This window comes from Helianthus annuus, chromosome 9 (assembly GCF_002127325.2).
Source record: "Helianthus annuus cultivar XRQ/B chromosome 9, HanXRQr2.0-SUNRISE, whole genome shotgun sequence".
Taxonomy (NCBI): Eukaryota; Viridiplantae; Streptophyta; class Magnoliopsida; order Asterales; family Asteraceae; genus Helianthus; species Helianthus annuus.
Window position 1 is genome coordinate 157,303,667 of NC_035441.2, and position 16,979 is coordinate 157,320,645.

Sequence of the window (16,979 nt, forward strand, 5' to 3'; positions counted from 1 at the left end):
CAGTCGGAAACGGTTCAGCTTGTCACGACACGTATATGGTATGTCAAGTCACTAAAAACGGTTTATTTTAAATACAACTTCGTTGTTGTGTGTGTCTATATATATGTATATATATATATATATATATAGAAAGTATATCGTACATTACGGCTTAACGTACTTCACGTACGACAACATGCGTGATTAATGTTTTCAATATGCGTGATTATTGTGTTTCAACATGCGTGATTTTGGATTTTTGAGAACGTGCGTGATTTTAAAATGAACGTGCGTAATTACCTATCGTACGCAATGTACGTTAAGCCGTAATGTACGTTAACCTTCATATATATATATATATTTATAATTAACAAACCTCAAATATACATGCACTACGCATCGGGATAACGCCTTTGGTAGTAGCGTGTTGCAATGGCTTGTTTTTGAAAATCCATACAAAGAAAAAACACACTTAATGACGATACATTCGGAAAGCACAAAAACTTGGGTAGTTGTAAAAACGAATATTAAGAAAAACAAATAAAAGAAATTTAATATTACAATATTAATATTTTAGTGAAATAGGAAATGGATAAAGATAAAAAGATAAGCCAGAAAACGTAAAAACAAAAAACAGACACAACAACAAAGTTGTATTCAAAATAAAGCGCTTTTAGTGACTGGAGATACCATATAGGTGCCGTGACAAGTTGAACCGTTTCCGACTGAACAACATTGGATCGAACGCCGATACCTATAATAATTAGTTGTGGCATTTAACTTTAACTCCTGAAACGCCGCAACATTCTACTATAAAGCCATGTGAATACCATATATAAACAAATAAATACGTAAGTTTAAAAAATAAAAAATAAACCAGTTGCCAGCTGTCACGCAACTGGCACGGTTTCTCATTGTAATTATATAGAATTTTATTGAAGGGGGTATCTAGCTACCAGCCACCACTCCATATCTTACAAATCAACTAGACTATCTGATCTGATATTCTGATGTGATTTGTTGGTATACAAATGCAGAGGGCGATGAATGTGACTATATACCCGTATGGATATGCTTGTATAGGGGCGTATAGCATAGTGTATGTTATGGTGTATGACCATGTACGCTAACGAATGTGATGGTATACAAAGCATTGAATATGATGATATACACCCATACAACACATGATTAATTAATTGATGGAGCGATGTAATTGGTATAAGAGTGTGACCCTTAGAAATGAGTGTTGTATAACACGGCCCTTTATTAAATCACAAGTTATAAATGGATTTGAGTTTAAATTGCATCCACGTCATATTTTATTTTAATCCGAAGTTCTCAAGTCTGGAATTTTGTCGTAATGGTTAATTTGAGATATGGTTAGTCGATGCGGCTGAAGGTCCGTCAGAGTCATGACCGCTATCGTTGGAGGTTGGACGAGGTACGGTGGAGGTTGAATTGAGAGATCGTACGAGTTGAGGTGGTGGATAGAAATGTGTCCGGCTTTGAAGTTGGGGAAAAGAGGAGGGGAGGTGGTGGATAGAAATGTGTCTAGCTTTGAAGTTGGGGTAAAGAGGAGGGAGAAATTAGTGAGGTTTTTAACTTTTTATCATATTAACGTGGCAACATTAAAATAAAGAAAGTGATGATCAGCAGATTATTACTTTTCAATCCCACCGTTAATTATCATATATTAATGGTTAGCAATCTGCTAAGTTAATGTGAAATCATTTTACTATTTTTTTGTTAGAAAAGAAAAGACTAAATAAAAATCACATCTCACTTATGCTTACGATCGCCATGTTCCTTTTGTAAAAAACAATCAAAACAAAACCAATACCTATATTTGAGTGAGGTTTACTTTTATTGTTGCTTGTTCTTGGAATTGACCTTAATGTAGACGTATAGTGCTTGTACAAGCAAAATGTAGTGACTGGTACCCATATCATGATATCAATCATTTGTGAGTTTGGCGTTGTAGATGGTTAAAATTTCATCATGCCTTGAAGACTTAACTCATATCACTAGTTCTTGGTTTGGAATTTGCACTCTCCAAATACTGACTAAGACTATCTAAAATGGATATCAATTTGAGCATGTGTATTATGTCATGACAAATAAGTTCCTTCTACCTTAACCTAGATCAATGTATGACCTTGAATCTAAATTTTATAGAAGTCGTAACGTAGGGGTGTTCAAAAAAATTCGAATCCGAAACCGAATCCGAATTATCCGAAAATCTGTATCCGAATTATCCGAATTTTCGGATATCCGAATTTTCGGATATCCGAAATTTCGGATAATCCGAAAATTCGGATTCGGATAGTGATATTGATTTTTTTCGGATACTTCGGATATCCGATATCCGAAATTTTAAATTATTTTTTTATTAGTTTTTAATTATATAAGAATAAATCAAATAAAACCCTAACTTTCATATATACACAACACGTTTTTTCTCAGCCGCCTGCACCTACTTTACGAAGTCAAGAAGCCTTTCCACAAAGGGTTTCCAATTTCCATCGAAGTCAACCGATTCGAAGTGAATGAAGGTTGAAGGGCTTCAATCAAAGGATTTATATTTTGTTTTGTTCCATTCGAAGATGATTAGGTAAGCCTTAAGGTCCGAAATCGCGTAAGCCTTAAGGTATATTTATTTGTATCTATGGTTTTGTTTACTTTTTTGTTCTACCTTTTTTTTAATTCTACCATTTTTAGCTCTTGAAAATTCACAACTGTTGACAGACAAATGGATTGAAAACAACTTTGAGACATTTATAGCATTTTAATGTGTTCACTGTTGTTGCAGAATGATTACAGAAGCAACATTAGTTAATTTGAGTCTTAGTATTCAATGGATCATGTTTATTTTGCAAGGATGGATTTTAATGTAATTTCTTTTAACATCTGTTGTTATATTTGCTGCATTAGAAAGATGGATGATTGTTTAAACTTTTATTTTAAATTTTTTATTTTAGAATTACGGATATCCGGTTCGCTATCCGAATCCGTATCCGAAATTTCGGATATCCGAATGATATCCGAAATTTCGGATACGGATTCGGATAGTGAAATTGGCTATCCGAAATTTTCGGATATCCGAATTTCCGGTTTTGAACACCCCTCGTAAGTCCAACATTCAATACTGTGAACATGTATGTCTTCTCTACAATCTTTCTATACTAATAAACAAAAATCCTTTTTGGATGGTAATTTCTCACCCTTTAATTTTTATTTATCTCTTTTATAAAATAATAATAATATTATACATCAATTTAACTAAATCTATTTATCTCTTTTGTTTTCATAATTTGAAATTGATTTATTTTTTAACTCTAAAGTTTCAATCTTTGCAAATTTAAATCTAAAGTTTCAATATTTGGTATTTTTACCCCTTTGATTAATTTGGTTTTTCACTTCTAATTTCAAAAGTTTTCATCTTTTGCAATTTAACACCTTTAATATTTTTTTTTACTTTCAACCCAAAGCTTTTCATCTTTTGCAATTTAATCTCAACATTTTTTTTACTTTCAACGTTAGTCTCTTATATACTTTTCATCTTTCATAAGTTCTCCGTTTAACGTCCGTTAACACGCCGCAACGTGCGTGTGGGGTTCAACGGTTTTTCATCTATTTTTTTTCATGTTTGAAATGTCCGTCACAGCGCGTCTATTTTTCCCCGTTTGATAGGTCTGTCGCAACGTGCGAGTCAGAGATCGACTTACTTATTTTTTTCTCGGTTTTACACACAGGCTCGTGATCATGTGAGAAACATTTGCCTTTCATCTAACATGAAATATAACTAATAAATCTCCCCGCCGCAAAAGAAACTACTTTGAGGACACATGTCGCTTTATGAGGTGTTCTCAATTAAAATTTATAGAAGAGATTTTAATGATAAAGATAAAGATAACTGATAACCATATATTAAGTATTAAAATTAAAAGATTTTGATGATAATAATAAGGATAAATGATAACCATATTTATTTATATACTCTTAAAATCAAAGGTCGGTGCAACCGACAAATTACATATTTGCCCCTATTTAATACCTAAAGGGTCTACAAATCTGAAGCAAACGTACATCCATATCCATACAAAGATTTGATGAGACTTATGATGCACACAGCTAGGCCATAGCCCATAGGCCACTATTGCCTATATATCCTCCATCCGTACGTGATACCCCTGGCCATTTATAATAACATGATTAGTTAGTGTATATTGCTAATCTATTTGTATTACGGTTATAAATGAACAAATGTTTAGCAAACACTTTGTAAATTGTTCGGTGAAGATGAATAAATAAATTTATGTTCATTAATTTAATAAATAAGTCCGTATTTGATATTTTTCACCAGTCTTCGAAAACACCCGTCGTCTTTTCTCTGTCGGGTTAGAACTCCGATCATGCAACCAAGACAGCCACCAGGGCTGGGATCCAACCACCTCTTTGCCTCAAGCGGCAAGCATTTGCCGATTTCTCCTCTCTTTCTTCTTTGTCGATGGACATCATCATCTTGGCGGTGGTCTTTGCCGTGCGGACAAGGGGTTGCCGAATCCCCTTGCCTAACCCACCCTCTACACCTTAGCAAACTATTCTTTCAACACTTTATTAGAATTTAGATTCACAACAGGTAAAAGTAAAGCCATTTGAGACTGCATAAGCATTGAGTAACAAGTTATAAAGCCTTTTAATTTCTATTTTTACATGGATTTATAATAAATATATCATTTTGTTTTAATATATTTTATATTTTTAATTAATTAGGTTCTAACTTAATTATTGCGTTATCCGGTTCGTAAATCCACTCTATCTGTTTTCTTTTCTTTATTATATTCATAACATTTCAAGGTCGTTTAGCCTATGTAGTTTAACGTGTTAGCGGCCGCAACGCGCCGCCGGGCTAAAATACTAATATTAATTAATAAAATTAAAAACTATATATTAACGTTTTTATTATTTATAAAGATAATGATAGTTTTAATTATTTATATAAAAGTTTATAATCTTTATCTTTATTTACTATCTAATAACCGATGGGTAATGAAACTGATGACGAACGGAACTCACTTAAGAATTATTTTCAAATTCTAATCAATCACAAGTAGTTCAAAAGGAGCAAAAAAAAAAAAAAAATTGGTGTTAATTCCTCTGCTACTACTATACTAACCCAATCAAATATGAAAGTAAAACTATAACATCATACAATCAATCACAAGTAGTTCAAAAGGAGCAATAAAATTATTTGTTGTTAATTTCTCTGCTACTACTATACTAACCTAATCAAATACCGAACTCCAAAGTATATATAATAATACTCTTGATATAACTTTATGATTATATATAAAAAAAACAAACATTTATCTTTATCTAAATCTACCTTAAAAGTATTCTAAACCCACAAATAAATTAAACAATTATAAACTTATATATAATCCTTATTATTAATGAAATGACTTATTTAGATAAATTAGTAAAACAAAATGTATCTCTTTTATAAAATAATGATAATATTATACATCAATTTAACTAAATATATTTATCTCTTTTGTTTTCATAATTTGAAATTGATTTATTTTTTAACTCTAAAGTTTCAATCTTTGCAAATTTAAATCTAAAGTTTCAATCTTTGGTATTTTAACCCCTTTGATTAATTTGGTTTTTCACTTCTAATTTCAAAAGTTTTCATCTTTTGCAATTTAACACCATTAATATTTTTTTTACTTTCAACCCAAAGCTTTTCATCTTTTGCAATTTAATCTCAACATTTTTTTTACTTTCAACTTTAGTCTCTTATATACTTTTCATCTTTCATAAGTTCTCCGTTTAACGTCCGTTAACACGCCGCAACGTGCTGTGGGGTTCAACAGTTTTTCATCTATTTTTTTCATATTTGAAATGTCCGTCGCAGCGCGTCTACTTTTCCCCGTTTGATAGGTCTGTGGCAACGTGCGAGTCAGAGATCGACTTACTTATTTTTTCTCGGTTTTACACACAGGCTCGTGATCATGTGAGAAACATTTTGCCTTTCATCTAACATGAAATATAACTAATAAATCTCCCCGTCGCAAAAGAAACCACTTTGAGAACACATGTCGCTTTATGAGGTGTTCTCAATTAAAATTTATAGAAGAGATTTTAATGATAAAGATAAAGATAACTGATAACCATATATTAAGTATTAAAATTAAAAGATTTTGATGATAATAATAAGGATAAATGATAACCATATATTAATTAATAAAATTAAAAACTATATATTAACGTTTTTATTATTTATAAAGATAAAGATAGTTTTAATTATTTATATAAAAGTTTATAATCTTTATCTTTATTTACTATCTAATAACCGATGGGTAATGAAACTGATGACGAACCGAACTCACTTAAGAATTATTTTCAAATTCTAATCAATCACAAGTAGTTCAAAAGGAGCAAAAGAAAAAAAAAATATTTGGTGTTAATTCCTCTGCTACTACTATAATAACCTAATCAAATATGAAAGTAAAACTATAACATCATATTAGGGTTCAATCAATCACAGGTAGTTCAAAAGGAGCAAAAAAATTATTTGTTGTTAATTTCTCTGCTACTACTATACTAACCTAATCAAATATGAAAGTAAAACTATAACATCATACATGAAAATTAAAAAAAAATAACATTTTTTTCTTTTAACTTTTTCTTTTACTTTTCCGCTTATTAATAACTAATTAATTGAAAATTTAATCGATTTAATCATGCGTATACTTAAGTTTCTAACCTATTAATAAATAAAAAATTAAGTAAATATGTTAACTTGTGTAATACACAAGTTTCTAACCTAACAATAAATAAATAAAAAACAAAGTAAAATATTACAATACATCAAAGTTCATTTTTTTTCAAAAACATATCTTGACGACCATATGTGTTAAAAAATTATATTATATTTAATCAATCCTTGTAATACACGTGTTTATTTAACCCATGCAATACATGTTTTTAAAGATGTCATTTTTTTTATAAAGTTATATTTATTCAACCCGTGTAATACACGGGGTTCTAACCTAGTACAATATACAACAAACATAAGAGATTGAACCATGGTTTTGAAATATGAAGCAAACTGTATAAACCGAAAACTAGTCTATCGGTTGATATGAATTGGTTAGTGAAGAGAGAGATATGGCCCAAGACCCCAGGCGGGTCCAGGCGAATTTGGCCCATATCTCAAAAACCATAAAGATAAGCGAACCACGGGGATATACTAATGCAACCCGTTTAATCTCGAAACTTATTTTATTTGAATATTAATACCTTAGAACTCCGAATCTTAACAAAATACAAATCTATATAAACATTTATGTTTAAACTATGGGAGTTAATATTCACACATTCATAATCTTAATTTCACACCATGTACACGGGCCGTATAACGTTATACGGTCCGTATAGAATAATCTGACATGACAAATATTTGGTCGTATAATGTTATACGACTCGTATAGATGGAGAAAATATTAGGTCGTATAACATCCTATATGGGCCGTATAACATTATACGGGTCGTATACATTATATGAGGTTTGGGTCGTATAACATTATATGGGTCGTATAACATTATATGGGTCGTATAACATTGTATACGGATCGTATAATGTTATACAGCCCGTATACATGAAGACAAAAAAACATTCCTAGACATTTTTTTTTTGGCAACAATCAGTTATACGGCCCGTATGACTCTATATGAGCCGTATACATGTAGGATGTGTGGGAATAGTGGAAGCCTTAAATTATAAAACAGATTCTTGTATTCCTTTTTGCTTTTATAATTTGATACAAAATACCTAATTAGGTTAAGTTGTAACATAAAATACACTTTTCAGATAAAAAATAATTAAAAAACATCTTTAATGCCTAAATTTATGATTCCATCACCTCTATCTGATTAACTAAACGTGTTCATGAAGTACGAACCTGAAGAAACAAATACCAGAATGGGTTACGAACGGGTACTTGACTTCAAGTGGTTCTCTCCGAATTAGCCTTGGCTCCAACTACACGAATTTTAGAATACATCTTTGCAAAACATGCACTATGAGTCTCACTACAGGAAGAGGGCTCTCCATATCACCATATTCAAGCGTGAAAATAAATATCGGCTCTTTAAGAGTGATGAAAGAAAGTAGGGATGAGAATTTGGTACCGCGTACCGGTATCGATCCGGTACGGTACCGTTATTTTGATTGGTTTACCTGTAAATTCCGGTACCGGTACTCACTTTTCCCATTTATCGGGACCGGTACCAGTATTTTGGTTGATTTGCCGATAAATAACGTTACCCGTACCATGCTCATCTCTAACACTGTGTTCCAGAGTTTACTAATGGAAGGAAAGGAAAGGAAATAAAAAGAAAGTAAAAATATTTTGTGTTCCAGAGTTTCATTTAAGGAAGGAAAAGAAAGGAAAATAAAACATGTCGTGTTCCCGAGTTTCATTTAAGGAAGGAAAAGAAAGGAAATGACAGGAAAACTAGGCTAAATTCTTTAATTTTTCTTTCCTTCCGATTTGGGAGGAAATGGTGGGAAAGACATCTTTTTTTTTTTCGTTTCTCGTCTTTTCCTTTCTCACTTTTGCTTTTTTTTCTTATCCCTCATTAAGTTAACTCGGGAACAGAGCGTAAAAGAAAGAATAAGTTTAGGGTTTTTGAGATTGCGTGAGAAAGCGTTTAACTTTACCAAAAAATATTTATAGAGATAAAAAAAACTAGAGTTTTCGTTAGGAGATAGCTCATCTCCTGTTCAAATTGAGAAAAGATATTGATATTTCCTTTCCAAACCAATCAGAGATATTTTTCTTTTTAGATCGGTGGGTATGGGATGGATAGTTTCTTTGGAGACTACCTGCTACGTAGGTGCCACGTCATCACGGGAGCAGGAGCATCCTCTTGGGGACTACCCAAGGGTGTGGGGGGACTATCCACTTTAATAAAAAAATAATATATATTCAAGGAGAGAGAGAGAGAAGAACTAAAGGGGGCCCACCAATTGGCTCGTCTCCGGCGTCTCATTTCCGACGAAAGTGACGAGACGGCCCCATGGGGGGCGGTGTGCGACGGACCAAAAAGGGGGGGACGGCCCGGTGCCAAGCCCCATACCCTTTGGTCTTATTCTTAAAGACATACAGGCATAACTAACTTTATTATTAAACTAGTCTATAAACCCGTGTATTACACGGATTAAATATAAAAAAAACTTAGATTGAATAATATTTTAATTTATAGGAGTTACAAACACGTGTATTACACACGTCAAATAAAATAAAAATTGTAAATTATACTTCTATATAATCTTGATCACATAGTTAAAAAAATATAATATTTGTTTAATCTAATTATTGCGTTTTTTTTCCGATTGGTGTTAATATAAGGATGGTTTAGTAAAAAGATCTAATTATTGTATTTTTTTATTTAACGATAATAATTAATAAAATACATTGTATTTATCTATAAAATTAATTAAATAGTGCATCCTAATATGGTTATTATATTATTTAATTTAAATTTATTATATTAGTAAGGAGAAGAATTAAAAAAAAATATTTTAAAATAAAATGTAAGTCTAAATTGTAAGGTTGAAGGAGAGAATAACACGTAACTATAATTGAAATCTTATATTCAAAGTTAAATAAGATTTGTTATTTATTAAAAGTTAAATTAGAGTGACATGTGATATTCAGGGGACTTTTTTATTAGTAGATTTGTTACTTTATCATATTTATCAATAATTAATATTTTAAATCATTTTATTTTAGAAATATATGTGGTTAATCTTAAAGAGATGTTATATTATCAAATAAAGTAAATATAATAATGCATAAATAAAGAAATCGAAGATATTAAAGGATATTCATATTAAATACATACATATAATAAAAATATATTGACCATTTATTGTATGTCATAGAGATGAAGATAATCTTGATCTTTAATATGTAAAATCGTTAAATTCAAGAGATAAAGTAATTCTTATATTTTTTATCTGTATATCACAAAATATAATTTCGTAACTCAAGCATTAGGGTATATCAATTTTTTTGAGTGAGATGATATATAAATATAATTATTTATTAAGGTGGACAATGGTTTTTATATTAATTTAGGTATTATTTATTATAGTTGATATTGTATGATAAATTGCCACATGGCCTTTTGGTAAAATCCTTTATTATGAGAGAATGACATGTGGCATTAAGTAGACTTTTTTATTAGTATTAGATGTGAACTCTTAGCGGTTCAAGTAGTAAATTATGAGTATTCCAGATTTTATCCAGGTCATATGTCTTCATAATCAAAGCTAGGTTAAATCCATTTAGAGTAAATGCAAATATTATAAGTTTTACGTTACTTTGGTGTCGATTTAAAGGATTCACTCTCACTTGGAGATGGATGTGGGCCAAACCTTTAAAAAACTTGAAAAGAAAGTCCAATGGGCTTTTAAATTGTTGGGCGTGGTTCAGTTAAGATCCATTCCTCTCAACATTTTGTTCGCCAGACATAGTACAAATGGGATGATGAAAACATTCTCCACCACAAGAAACATACGGACCCACAAAAACCGTTAGTTAGTTAGTTAGTTAACAAATCCACTGGTTCCACAACCTCATAACAAAACGAAGTCGTAACACATTCACATTAGCATATATACACCTCGTACATTTCAACCGTAATCAAGCATCCATAATGTCCTACTACCCAAAGGGCCACCACTTCAACCCAAACGACGATGAAGACGTTGACGATTTCGACGAGCATGATCCAACCCCATACGGTGGTGGTTACGACATGGCACTAACCTTTGGCCGCCCTCTTCCTCCATCCGATGAAATATGCTACCGCCCCTCCTCCTCCGCCTCCTCGGGTAGCTATGGTTCCACCCGCCCTAGCTCTACGTCCGGTGGTGGGTCGGGTTATGGGCGTAGGCAAGAGCATGGGTCAGAGATTGGGTCGGGTGGATATGGGTCGGAGTATGGGTCGGGTCACCCACGAAGGAATGAGACGGATGAGTATGGATCCGGGTATGGTAGTGGAAGGAAAACCTATGGGCAGAATGATGATGATGATGGTAATAGGAGGCCTACATATGGCGGACGAAATGATGATGATGATAATAATAATAGGTATGGAAGACGGAATGATGATGATGATGATGGTAGTCGGAGGAATACTTATGGCAGGCGGAATGATGACGATAATGATAACGATGATGACCGGAGGGGTAGGTATGGTAGGCGTAATAATGATGACGATGATGATCCGAAGCCTAGATATGGTAGGCGTAATGATGATGATGATAATGATGGTTACCGTGGTCGCAAGAACTATGTGAGTTTCGTTGACTCTTTTTTAATATTTATTAATTGTAAGTTAGGATGTTTCATAATTTATCGTAAAATAATATGAACGTGAGGTGGCGGAACAAGAACTTTATAGTCAGGGTCATTATAAAGATTTTTTGATTGTATGTTTTTGTTATGTATGAAAGTCCAACAAACTCTGGTGACCGGGGTCACAGTTTACCCACTTGGTTCCATCCGTAATTAAGCACTTAATCTGAACAGATTTAACACGGTCATGTGTTAGGATATTGCTCAACATTGTGTTAAATTTTGCAGGGGGATGATGATGACGACGACAGGAGGAGGAATCGGTAATAACAACGCAAACACTACGATGAATGAGCATCCACATGATTTCATAGAGATTTTCATGTAGGAGTCGCTAAATACTAAATAACAACCTTAACATTGGTGCGAGTTTGATCATCAATGTCAAGTTGGTTTTCGTGTTCTTCAATATCAATATTAATTGCATAAAAACCATGCATGATGCATTCTTTTTGTTTTAATGTTTGCTTGTTTGTTTAATAAAACTATCAACTTTATGCATTTCGGGTCGGTGTTAATACCTACTTTTGTAGTAATTCGTGTATACTTTTAGTTTTTAATTTTACAAAAGAGATAAAATAAATTAAATTCTACTAAATTACTCTATATTTACGTCACTTGTATTTATAAAATTGAAAGAAAACAAGTCATCTAATTAGATACCCGCAAAAGCAATTTTACTTGTAGAGAGACCCGCAAAGCATAATACAAAACAAAAAAGAAAACATAAAAAGTGTAATAATCAGCCAAAAAACAAAAAGAAAAGACCCGTTAGCCTATTCATGGAAATATACGTATTTTAAACTTTTTTTTTGTAACAAGGAAAGAACTATGAAGTTAAGTACTAAAACCAATTTGGTATATGAAGTAATGAATGAAATTAATTTTAAAAAGTGTTAAAATACTTTTAAATTTACCACTTTTAAATGTGTTACTCTTTTATTATCAAAAGTTTAAACTTATGAAACCGAAATTTGTCATTCTTGTTTTGATATTGAGAGATTCATAAAATTATTAAATTAAGTTCGTTAAAACATGTAACTCGATACGACAACTGACCAGATGTATTTGTAATTAAGTGCATTTAGCACCTTGCACTCATGATGCTTTAATAACTTGAGACGGATGAGAGTTTATGTCTTTTTCAATCGATAGTTTAGGACGAAAGGTCATATGAACCTTACCACATATGTATATACAAATGAAGCTAGATTGAAGTAAAAGAATCCAAACGAAACCAACAAAGACATGTTTATTATCAATTATATTGTAAACGTTAAAACATTCAATGACATCTAGTAAAACCAATTGTTTAAAGGGTCATCTAGGCCATGATCGACGACACCATTTGGTTGAACCAATGGCTCAGAATGGTTCGGTGTAGGTTCGGCTGCTGCTAAGTTAGCATCAAGAAAAGAAAGTTCGGCTTGAGCTTTAGCTAGTTGGCTTTGTGCTATTTGGATTTGTTGATGCAATGATGATATTATTCCAACACAACCGTATACAGGATCTTGTATTCTACATTTGGCTTCGTAGTACAACGAATCTACTGCGTCTGCCCGTAGGTGCACATGCATTTCCTACATAAAAAACACGCGTAAACGATAAGATTATTTGCAAAAAAAATAACCATCAAATTGAATATTTGAATAATATTACATTAAAGATTTACCTCGAGCATTTTGCCAATGTTACTAGCACCATAGAATCTATGAACGCAAGTGAACTTTTGTGGGTCATTATTAGGAAAATATGGTGCAAAAATGCAATCTGGAGGACATCTTCGTCTAAAATACTTGCATACCGCGCATCGGGTGGAAGTCATCTTATCTAGCTTGTGAAATCTATTCATGAAGATCTTGACAAATCAAAAATTGTTGAGATCTTGAAGCAATCCAATGAAAGATATGGTTTTCTAAACATTTTTATATTGAAATTTGTATTAAGATTGGAATGGAATAGTAACGGCTAAATTTTTAAATTTTGGTTGTAAAATGGAAAGTTACATAAATCAATATGGTAAGAACATAATGCAATTGACTAATTTAGTTTGTAACGGCTATATTTTTTTTCATCAAGTTTGCAATATTTTAGCCCAGACTTTCTTATTCAAATCCATATCCAAAGTTGGACACTTTTTTCAATGTTTTATGAACACAAAATGTCATGACCAAATATGAAATCTGAGGTCTTAAATTTTGATAATATTATAAATAATTTGTGTTGGCTCTAACAATTGTTGACCCAAAGTTTAAAAGTATATTGGTTTGAATCATATGTTGTATAAGTTAAGGTCGATATGTAGATACTATAGTTAGTTAGGTTAAATATGTAAAATATATATTAATTCATAACACTTGGAGGAATATTGACTTTTTGTCTTTTGTGTTTTTTAGTCTTTCTTTTACGTTTTTACTGGATTTGTTCGTTGTTCATATGCTACTTTTCATGGTGTTTGGTGGTCATATTTGGTCCTTCAGATTTTTTTAACCCCTCGACTTTCTAATACATGTCTATATAAATTTGACTTCGTCTGCGTTTTACGTCACGTGAGTCACTTGGTGTTAATAATTCGTGTTTTTATTTTATGTTTTTTTCCCGATTTTGGTCGTCATTCACTTGCTACTTACACCACCTGTAGTGGTATGTTATTTGGGTGTGGATGGGCAAAATAAACCCATTCACACGTGAACACCGCCCCCAAAGGCGTTTTTTTGGCTTTTTTGGGTTGGGCGTGGGCTTGAAAACGCATGATCAAAAGAGAATGATCAATAGAATGTTTTTGATGGGTTTTTATTTTTATTTTTATTTTATTCAATTACAATATCTAATCATTGCAACGAGGGCTTAAGTTCAAGCCCCACTAAACCCCTTTTTAACTTTAAGCCCCTTTGTTGACTAGGAACAACATGTCGGATAATGCCTAAGAGAGGGGCTTGAAGTTCAAGCCCCACTACACATGGTTTTACGCCCTTCCCCTGCAACGCTGGTAGCACGGTTTACGCCCCCTCACCGCAACGCTGGAAGCCTAAGACTAGTTAGTGTTATTAACCAACCGATGTATGCAACGCGTCATTGGATTAAACTAGCTTCGGTTCTCCATTAGGTTTCCGGAAAGTATAAAAGCGCCGGTTATGATCATTTGTTATACACAGTTCCATTAATAGATCATACCTTGGCAATATTTGATCATTTGTCACAGTAGCTTAGAAACACTACATATGAACGAATATAAAAACGTTAAAAAAATGAAGGTAATAGATTCGATCAGGGAAAAAAAAGCTACAACACTAGATAACCTTCTTCTTCTCGAAGAAGGTCTTCAAATGCCAGAGTTGGATAGAAACCACTACTAAGCAAACGAGGAGCGAGAAGAAACTAAACGTCGCCATCTTCGCATTGGTTGATCTAATTAGAATTTGCATTGATTCCTCCCTGTATTCCATTTGAAAATAAGATATGGTTATAAGTATGATGGTTGATGATCAAAGTACCAACTAATAAGCTTTGTATGCTCACCTCTCGCGAAGATAGTACATTTCATCATGGATGATAGCAATGGTATCAGATAGTTTCTTCAAGTCAACTTCCATCATCTGTCCCAAAATATTACAAGTTATATAATGGCAACTGTATCATAACCATAACATTGGTATGATCAGTTAAGTTGACCCGTCAACTCTTTTTGATTCCATAAGTTATATAAATCATGTATTTTTAGCGAATCTTTATTTTTACTTTTTAAGAATCGTTAATAAACAAGTATAACCCAAGTACCCGACTGACCCGTTTTCACAAACGATGGGATCATATTACTTTATTACCCTCTATGCTCTTGTATCTTTAGGTTGAACATACCCTAAAACATTGTCATGAGTAGGGACAAGCATAAGTGTTTACAAAAGCAACTAAAGTAACATATGAAAAGGTGAAACTGACCTCAAGTTGTCCTCTTTTAGCTACTTTAGACCAATCCTTTGCAGCCAGACCAGATCTCCAATCAAACTCGATAGTCAGTGTTGCAGACGGATTGTGTTTCGCAACCCAGAAACATGCCATATAATCCCCATCCTCATAAGCAGTGAATGCAAAAGTACCAGATTCTCTTTTATCTGCATAGTGACAATTGCTCCCGTGTGGCGAGGTTATCTGTATCAAGACACATCACAGATAACAAATTCCCGTCAGTATGCAACTCAACGGAGACTGTCTCATATTTTAGAGCTAAATACCAAAAATATCTCATCGATTCTTACGTGGGTCGTGTATTGAAGACTCGACTACAACATAACGCGTCATGTGTGCCTTAAAACTTCTTAATGATAAACTCTGCAGTGTTATGAAAGATTTTATTTTGATTACAGGATTCTTTAATCCCAAGATTAGCATGCTGGTAAACATTAAAAATGATAAATCCAAGCGAGTGTGAAATAACATAATTATCTACACTTAATCATATTTCTTAAACTAATCTCTCTTCTAACTGTAACACCTTAGGCAAATTCCATATCATTCTCTTCTTTTTAGTCGACATGAGACAATTAACCACACTTAAACATGTTTTTGAAACTAATTTATCTTTTTTTCTAACCGTAACCCCATAGGCAAATTCTACATCGTTCTCGTTTGTTTAGTTGACAAGAGAGATATTCATATTGGGGTCATAAGGAATGGCCCAACTCATATATCACCACCAACTCATTTTGGGCGGACGAGAGGAGCACTCCAAAGTTAAACGTGCACGAGTGGGAGTGGGACTAGTAGTTAAGACAGGTGTCACCTAAAGTCTCCACTTGGGCAACCGAAAAACAAATCCATCCTAACACTCTTATATTATATCAGTGATGATGATGATAGTGATAGAAACCCTAGGTAGGTAGTATAACATAAGAAAAACTTTGAATTACATTTAGAGGCTGACCCTGAGATTGATGCGATGAGAATCAGGTAGAGGATAGTCTTGATGAGGATTGATGATAGTGTATTTTCCAACGGATAAGGAATTGGATTGAATATCATCGGTTATGCATTTAGTGGTGCCTGTTTTGATCTCGAACCTCGTTCCTTTGACTAACACTAATGTTACAAATACGGTTGTTAATGCAGTTATACATCTCCACATTGTTGGGGAGATTAGAATAAGAACCCTAAACTGGAGAAATTTTGGAGTGACGGGAGGGAGGTATCTGTGATCTCGGATCAGTGGTTTTGTGTAGGTTATATTGCTGTCACTACCTGAATAATGTAACGACTGGTTTTTGTGTTTGGATAACCGAAGGGGTGCATGTAGACATTGCGTCATGTGCCAAATAAAATATAGAGTAAATTACAAGTTTTGTCCTTTATGTTTATATCATTTTACGATCGGTGTCCTTTAGCGTAAAAATTGACAAGTTCTAACCTTAATGTTTCGAAATCTTGCACACTATGTCCTTTAGGCCAAACCTAGTTAATTTTTTCAGTTAAATCAAGTCACATGAGGGTATAATTGTCTTTCTACCCCTGTTATTTATAAACCATTTTCCCTTACTTTTCTCTCTCTCTCTATAGCTCTGGAGAATGAGT

General features: G+C 32.9%; 3 protein-coding genes across 3 annotated transcripts; 1 reads left to right on the plus strand and 2 right to left on the minus strand.

Annotated features, from left to right (window-relative positions):
• The first annotated feature begins 10,641 nt into the window (after positions 1 to 10,641).
• Positions 10,642 to 11,915, plus strand: LOC110874804 (uncharacterized protein At5g39570). The gene is made up of 2 exons (XM_022123224.2): positions 10,642 to 11,352; positions 11,643 to 11,915. The coding sequence occupies exons 1-2, from the start codon at positions 10,711 to 10,713 to the stop codon at positions 11,679 to 11,681; spliced, it is 681 nt and encodes a 226-aa protein (XP_021978916.1). The 5' UTR covers positions 10,642 to 10,710; the 3' UTR covers positions 11,682 to 11,915.
• Positions 11,916 to 12,698: 783 nt separating this feature from the next.
• LOC110876556 (LOB domain-containing protein 24) lies at positions 12,699 to 13,291 on the minus strand. Its single transcript, XM_022124725.2, has 2 exons — positions 13,087 to 13,291; positions 12,699 to 12,994 (listed from the first exon to the last, which is right to left on the minus strand). The coding sequence occupies exons 1-2, from the start codon at positions 13,264 to 13,266 to the stop codon at positions 12,710 to 12,712; spliced, it is 465 nt and encodes a 154-aa protein (XP_021980417.2). The 5' UTR covers positions 13,267 to 13,291; the 3' UTR covers positions 12,699 to 12,709.
• A 1,363-nt stretch (positions 13,292 to 14,654) lies between these two features.
• On the minus strand, positions 14,655 to 16,676 carry LOC110874803 (transmembrane emp24 domain-containing protein p24delta9). The gene is made up of 4 exons (XM_022123223.2): positions 16,336 to 16,676; positions 15,354 to 15,563; positions 14,934 to 15,010; positions 14,655 to 14,849 (listed from the first exon to the last, which is right to left on the minus strand). Exons 1-4 carry the CDS (start codon positions 16,534 to 16,536, stop codon positions 14,705 to 14,707), a joined length of 633 nt encoding a protein of 210 aa, XP_021978915.1. The 5' UTR covers positions 16,537 to 16,676; the 3' UTR covers positions 14,655 to 14,704.
• Positions 16,677 to 16,979: the final 303 nt, after the last annotated feature.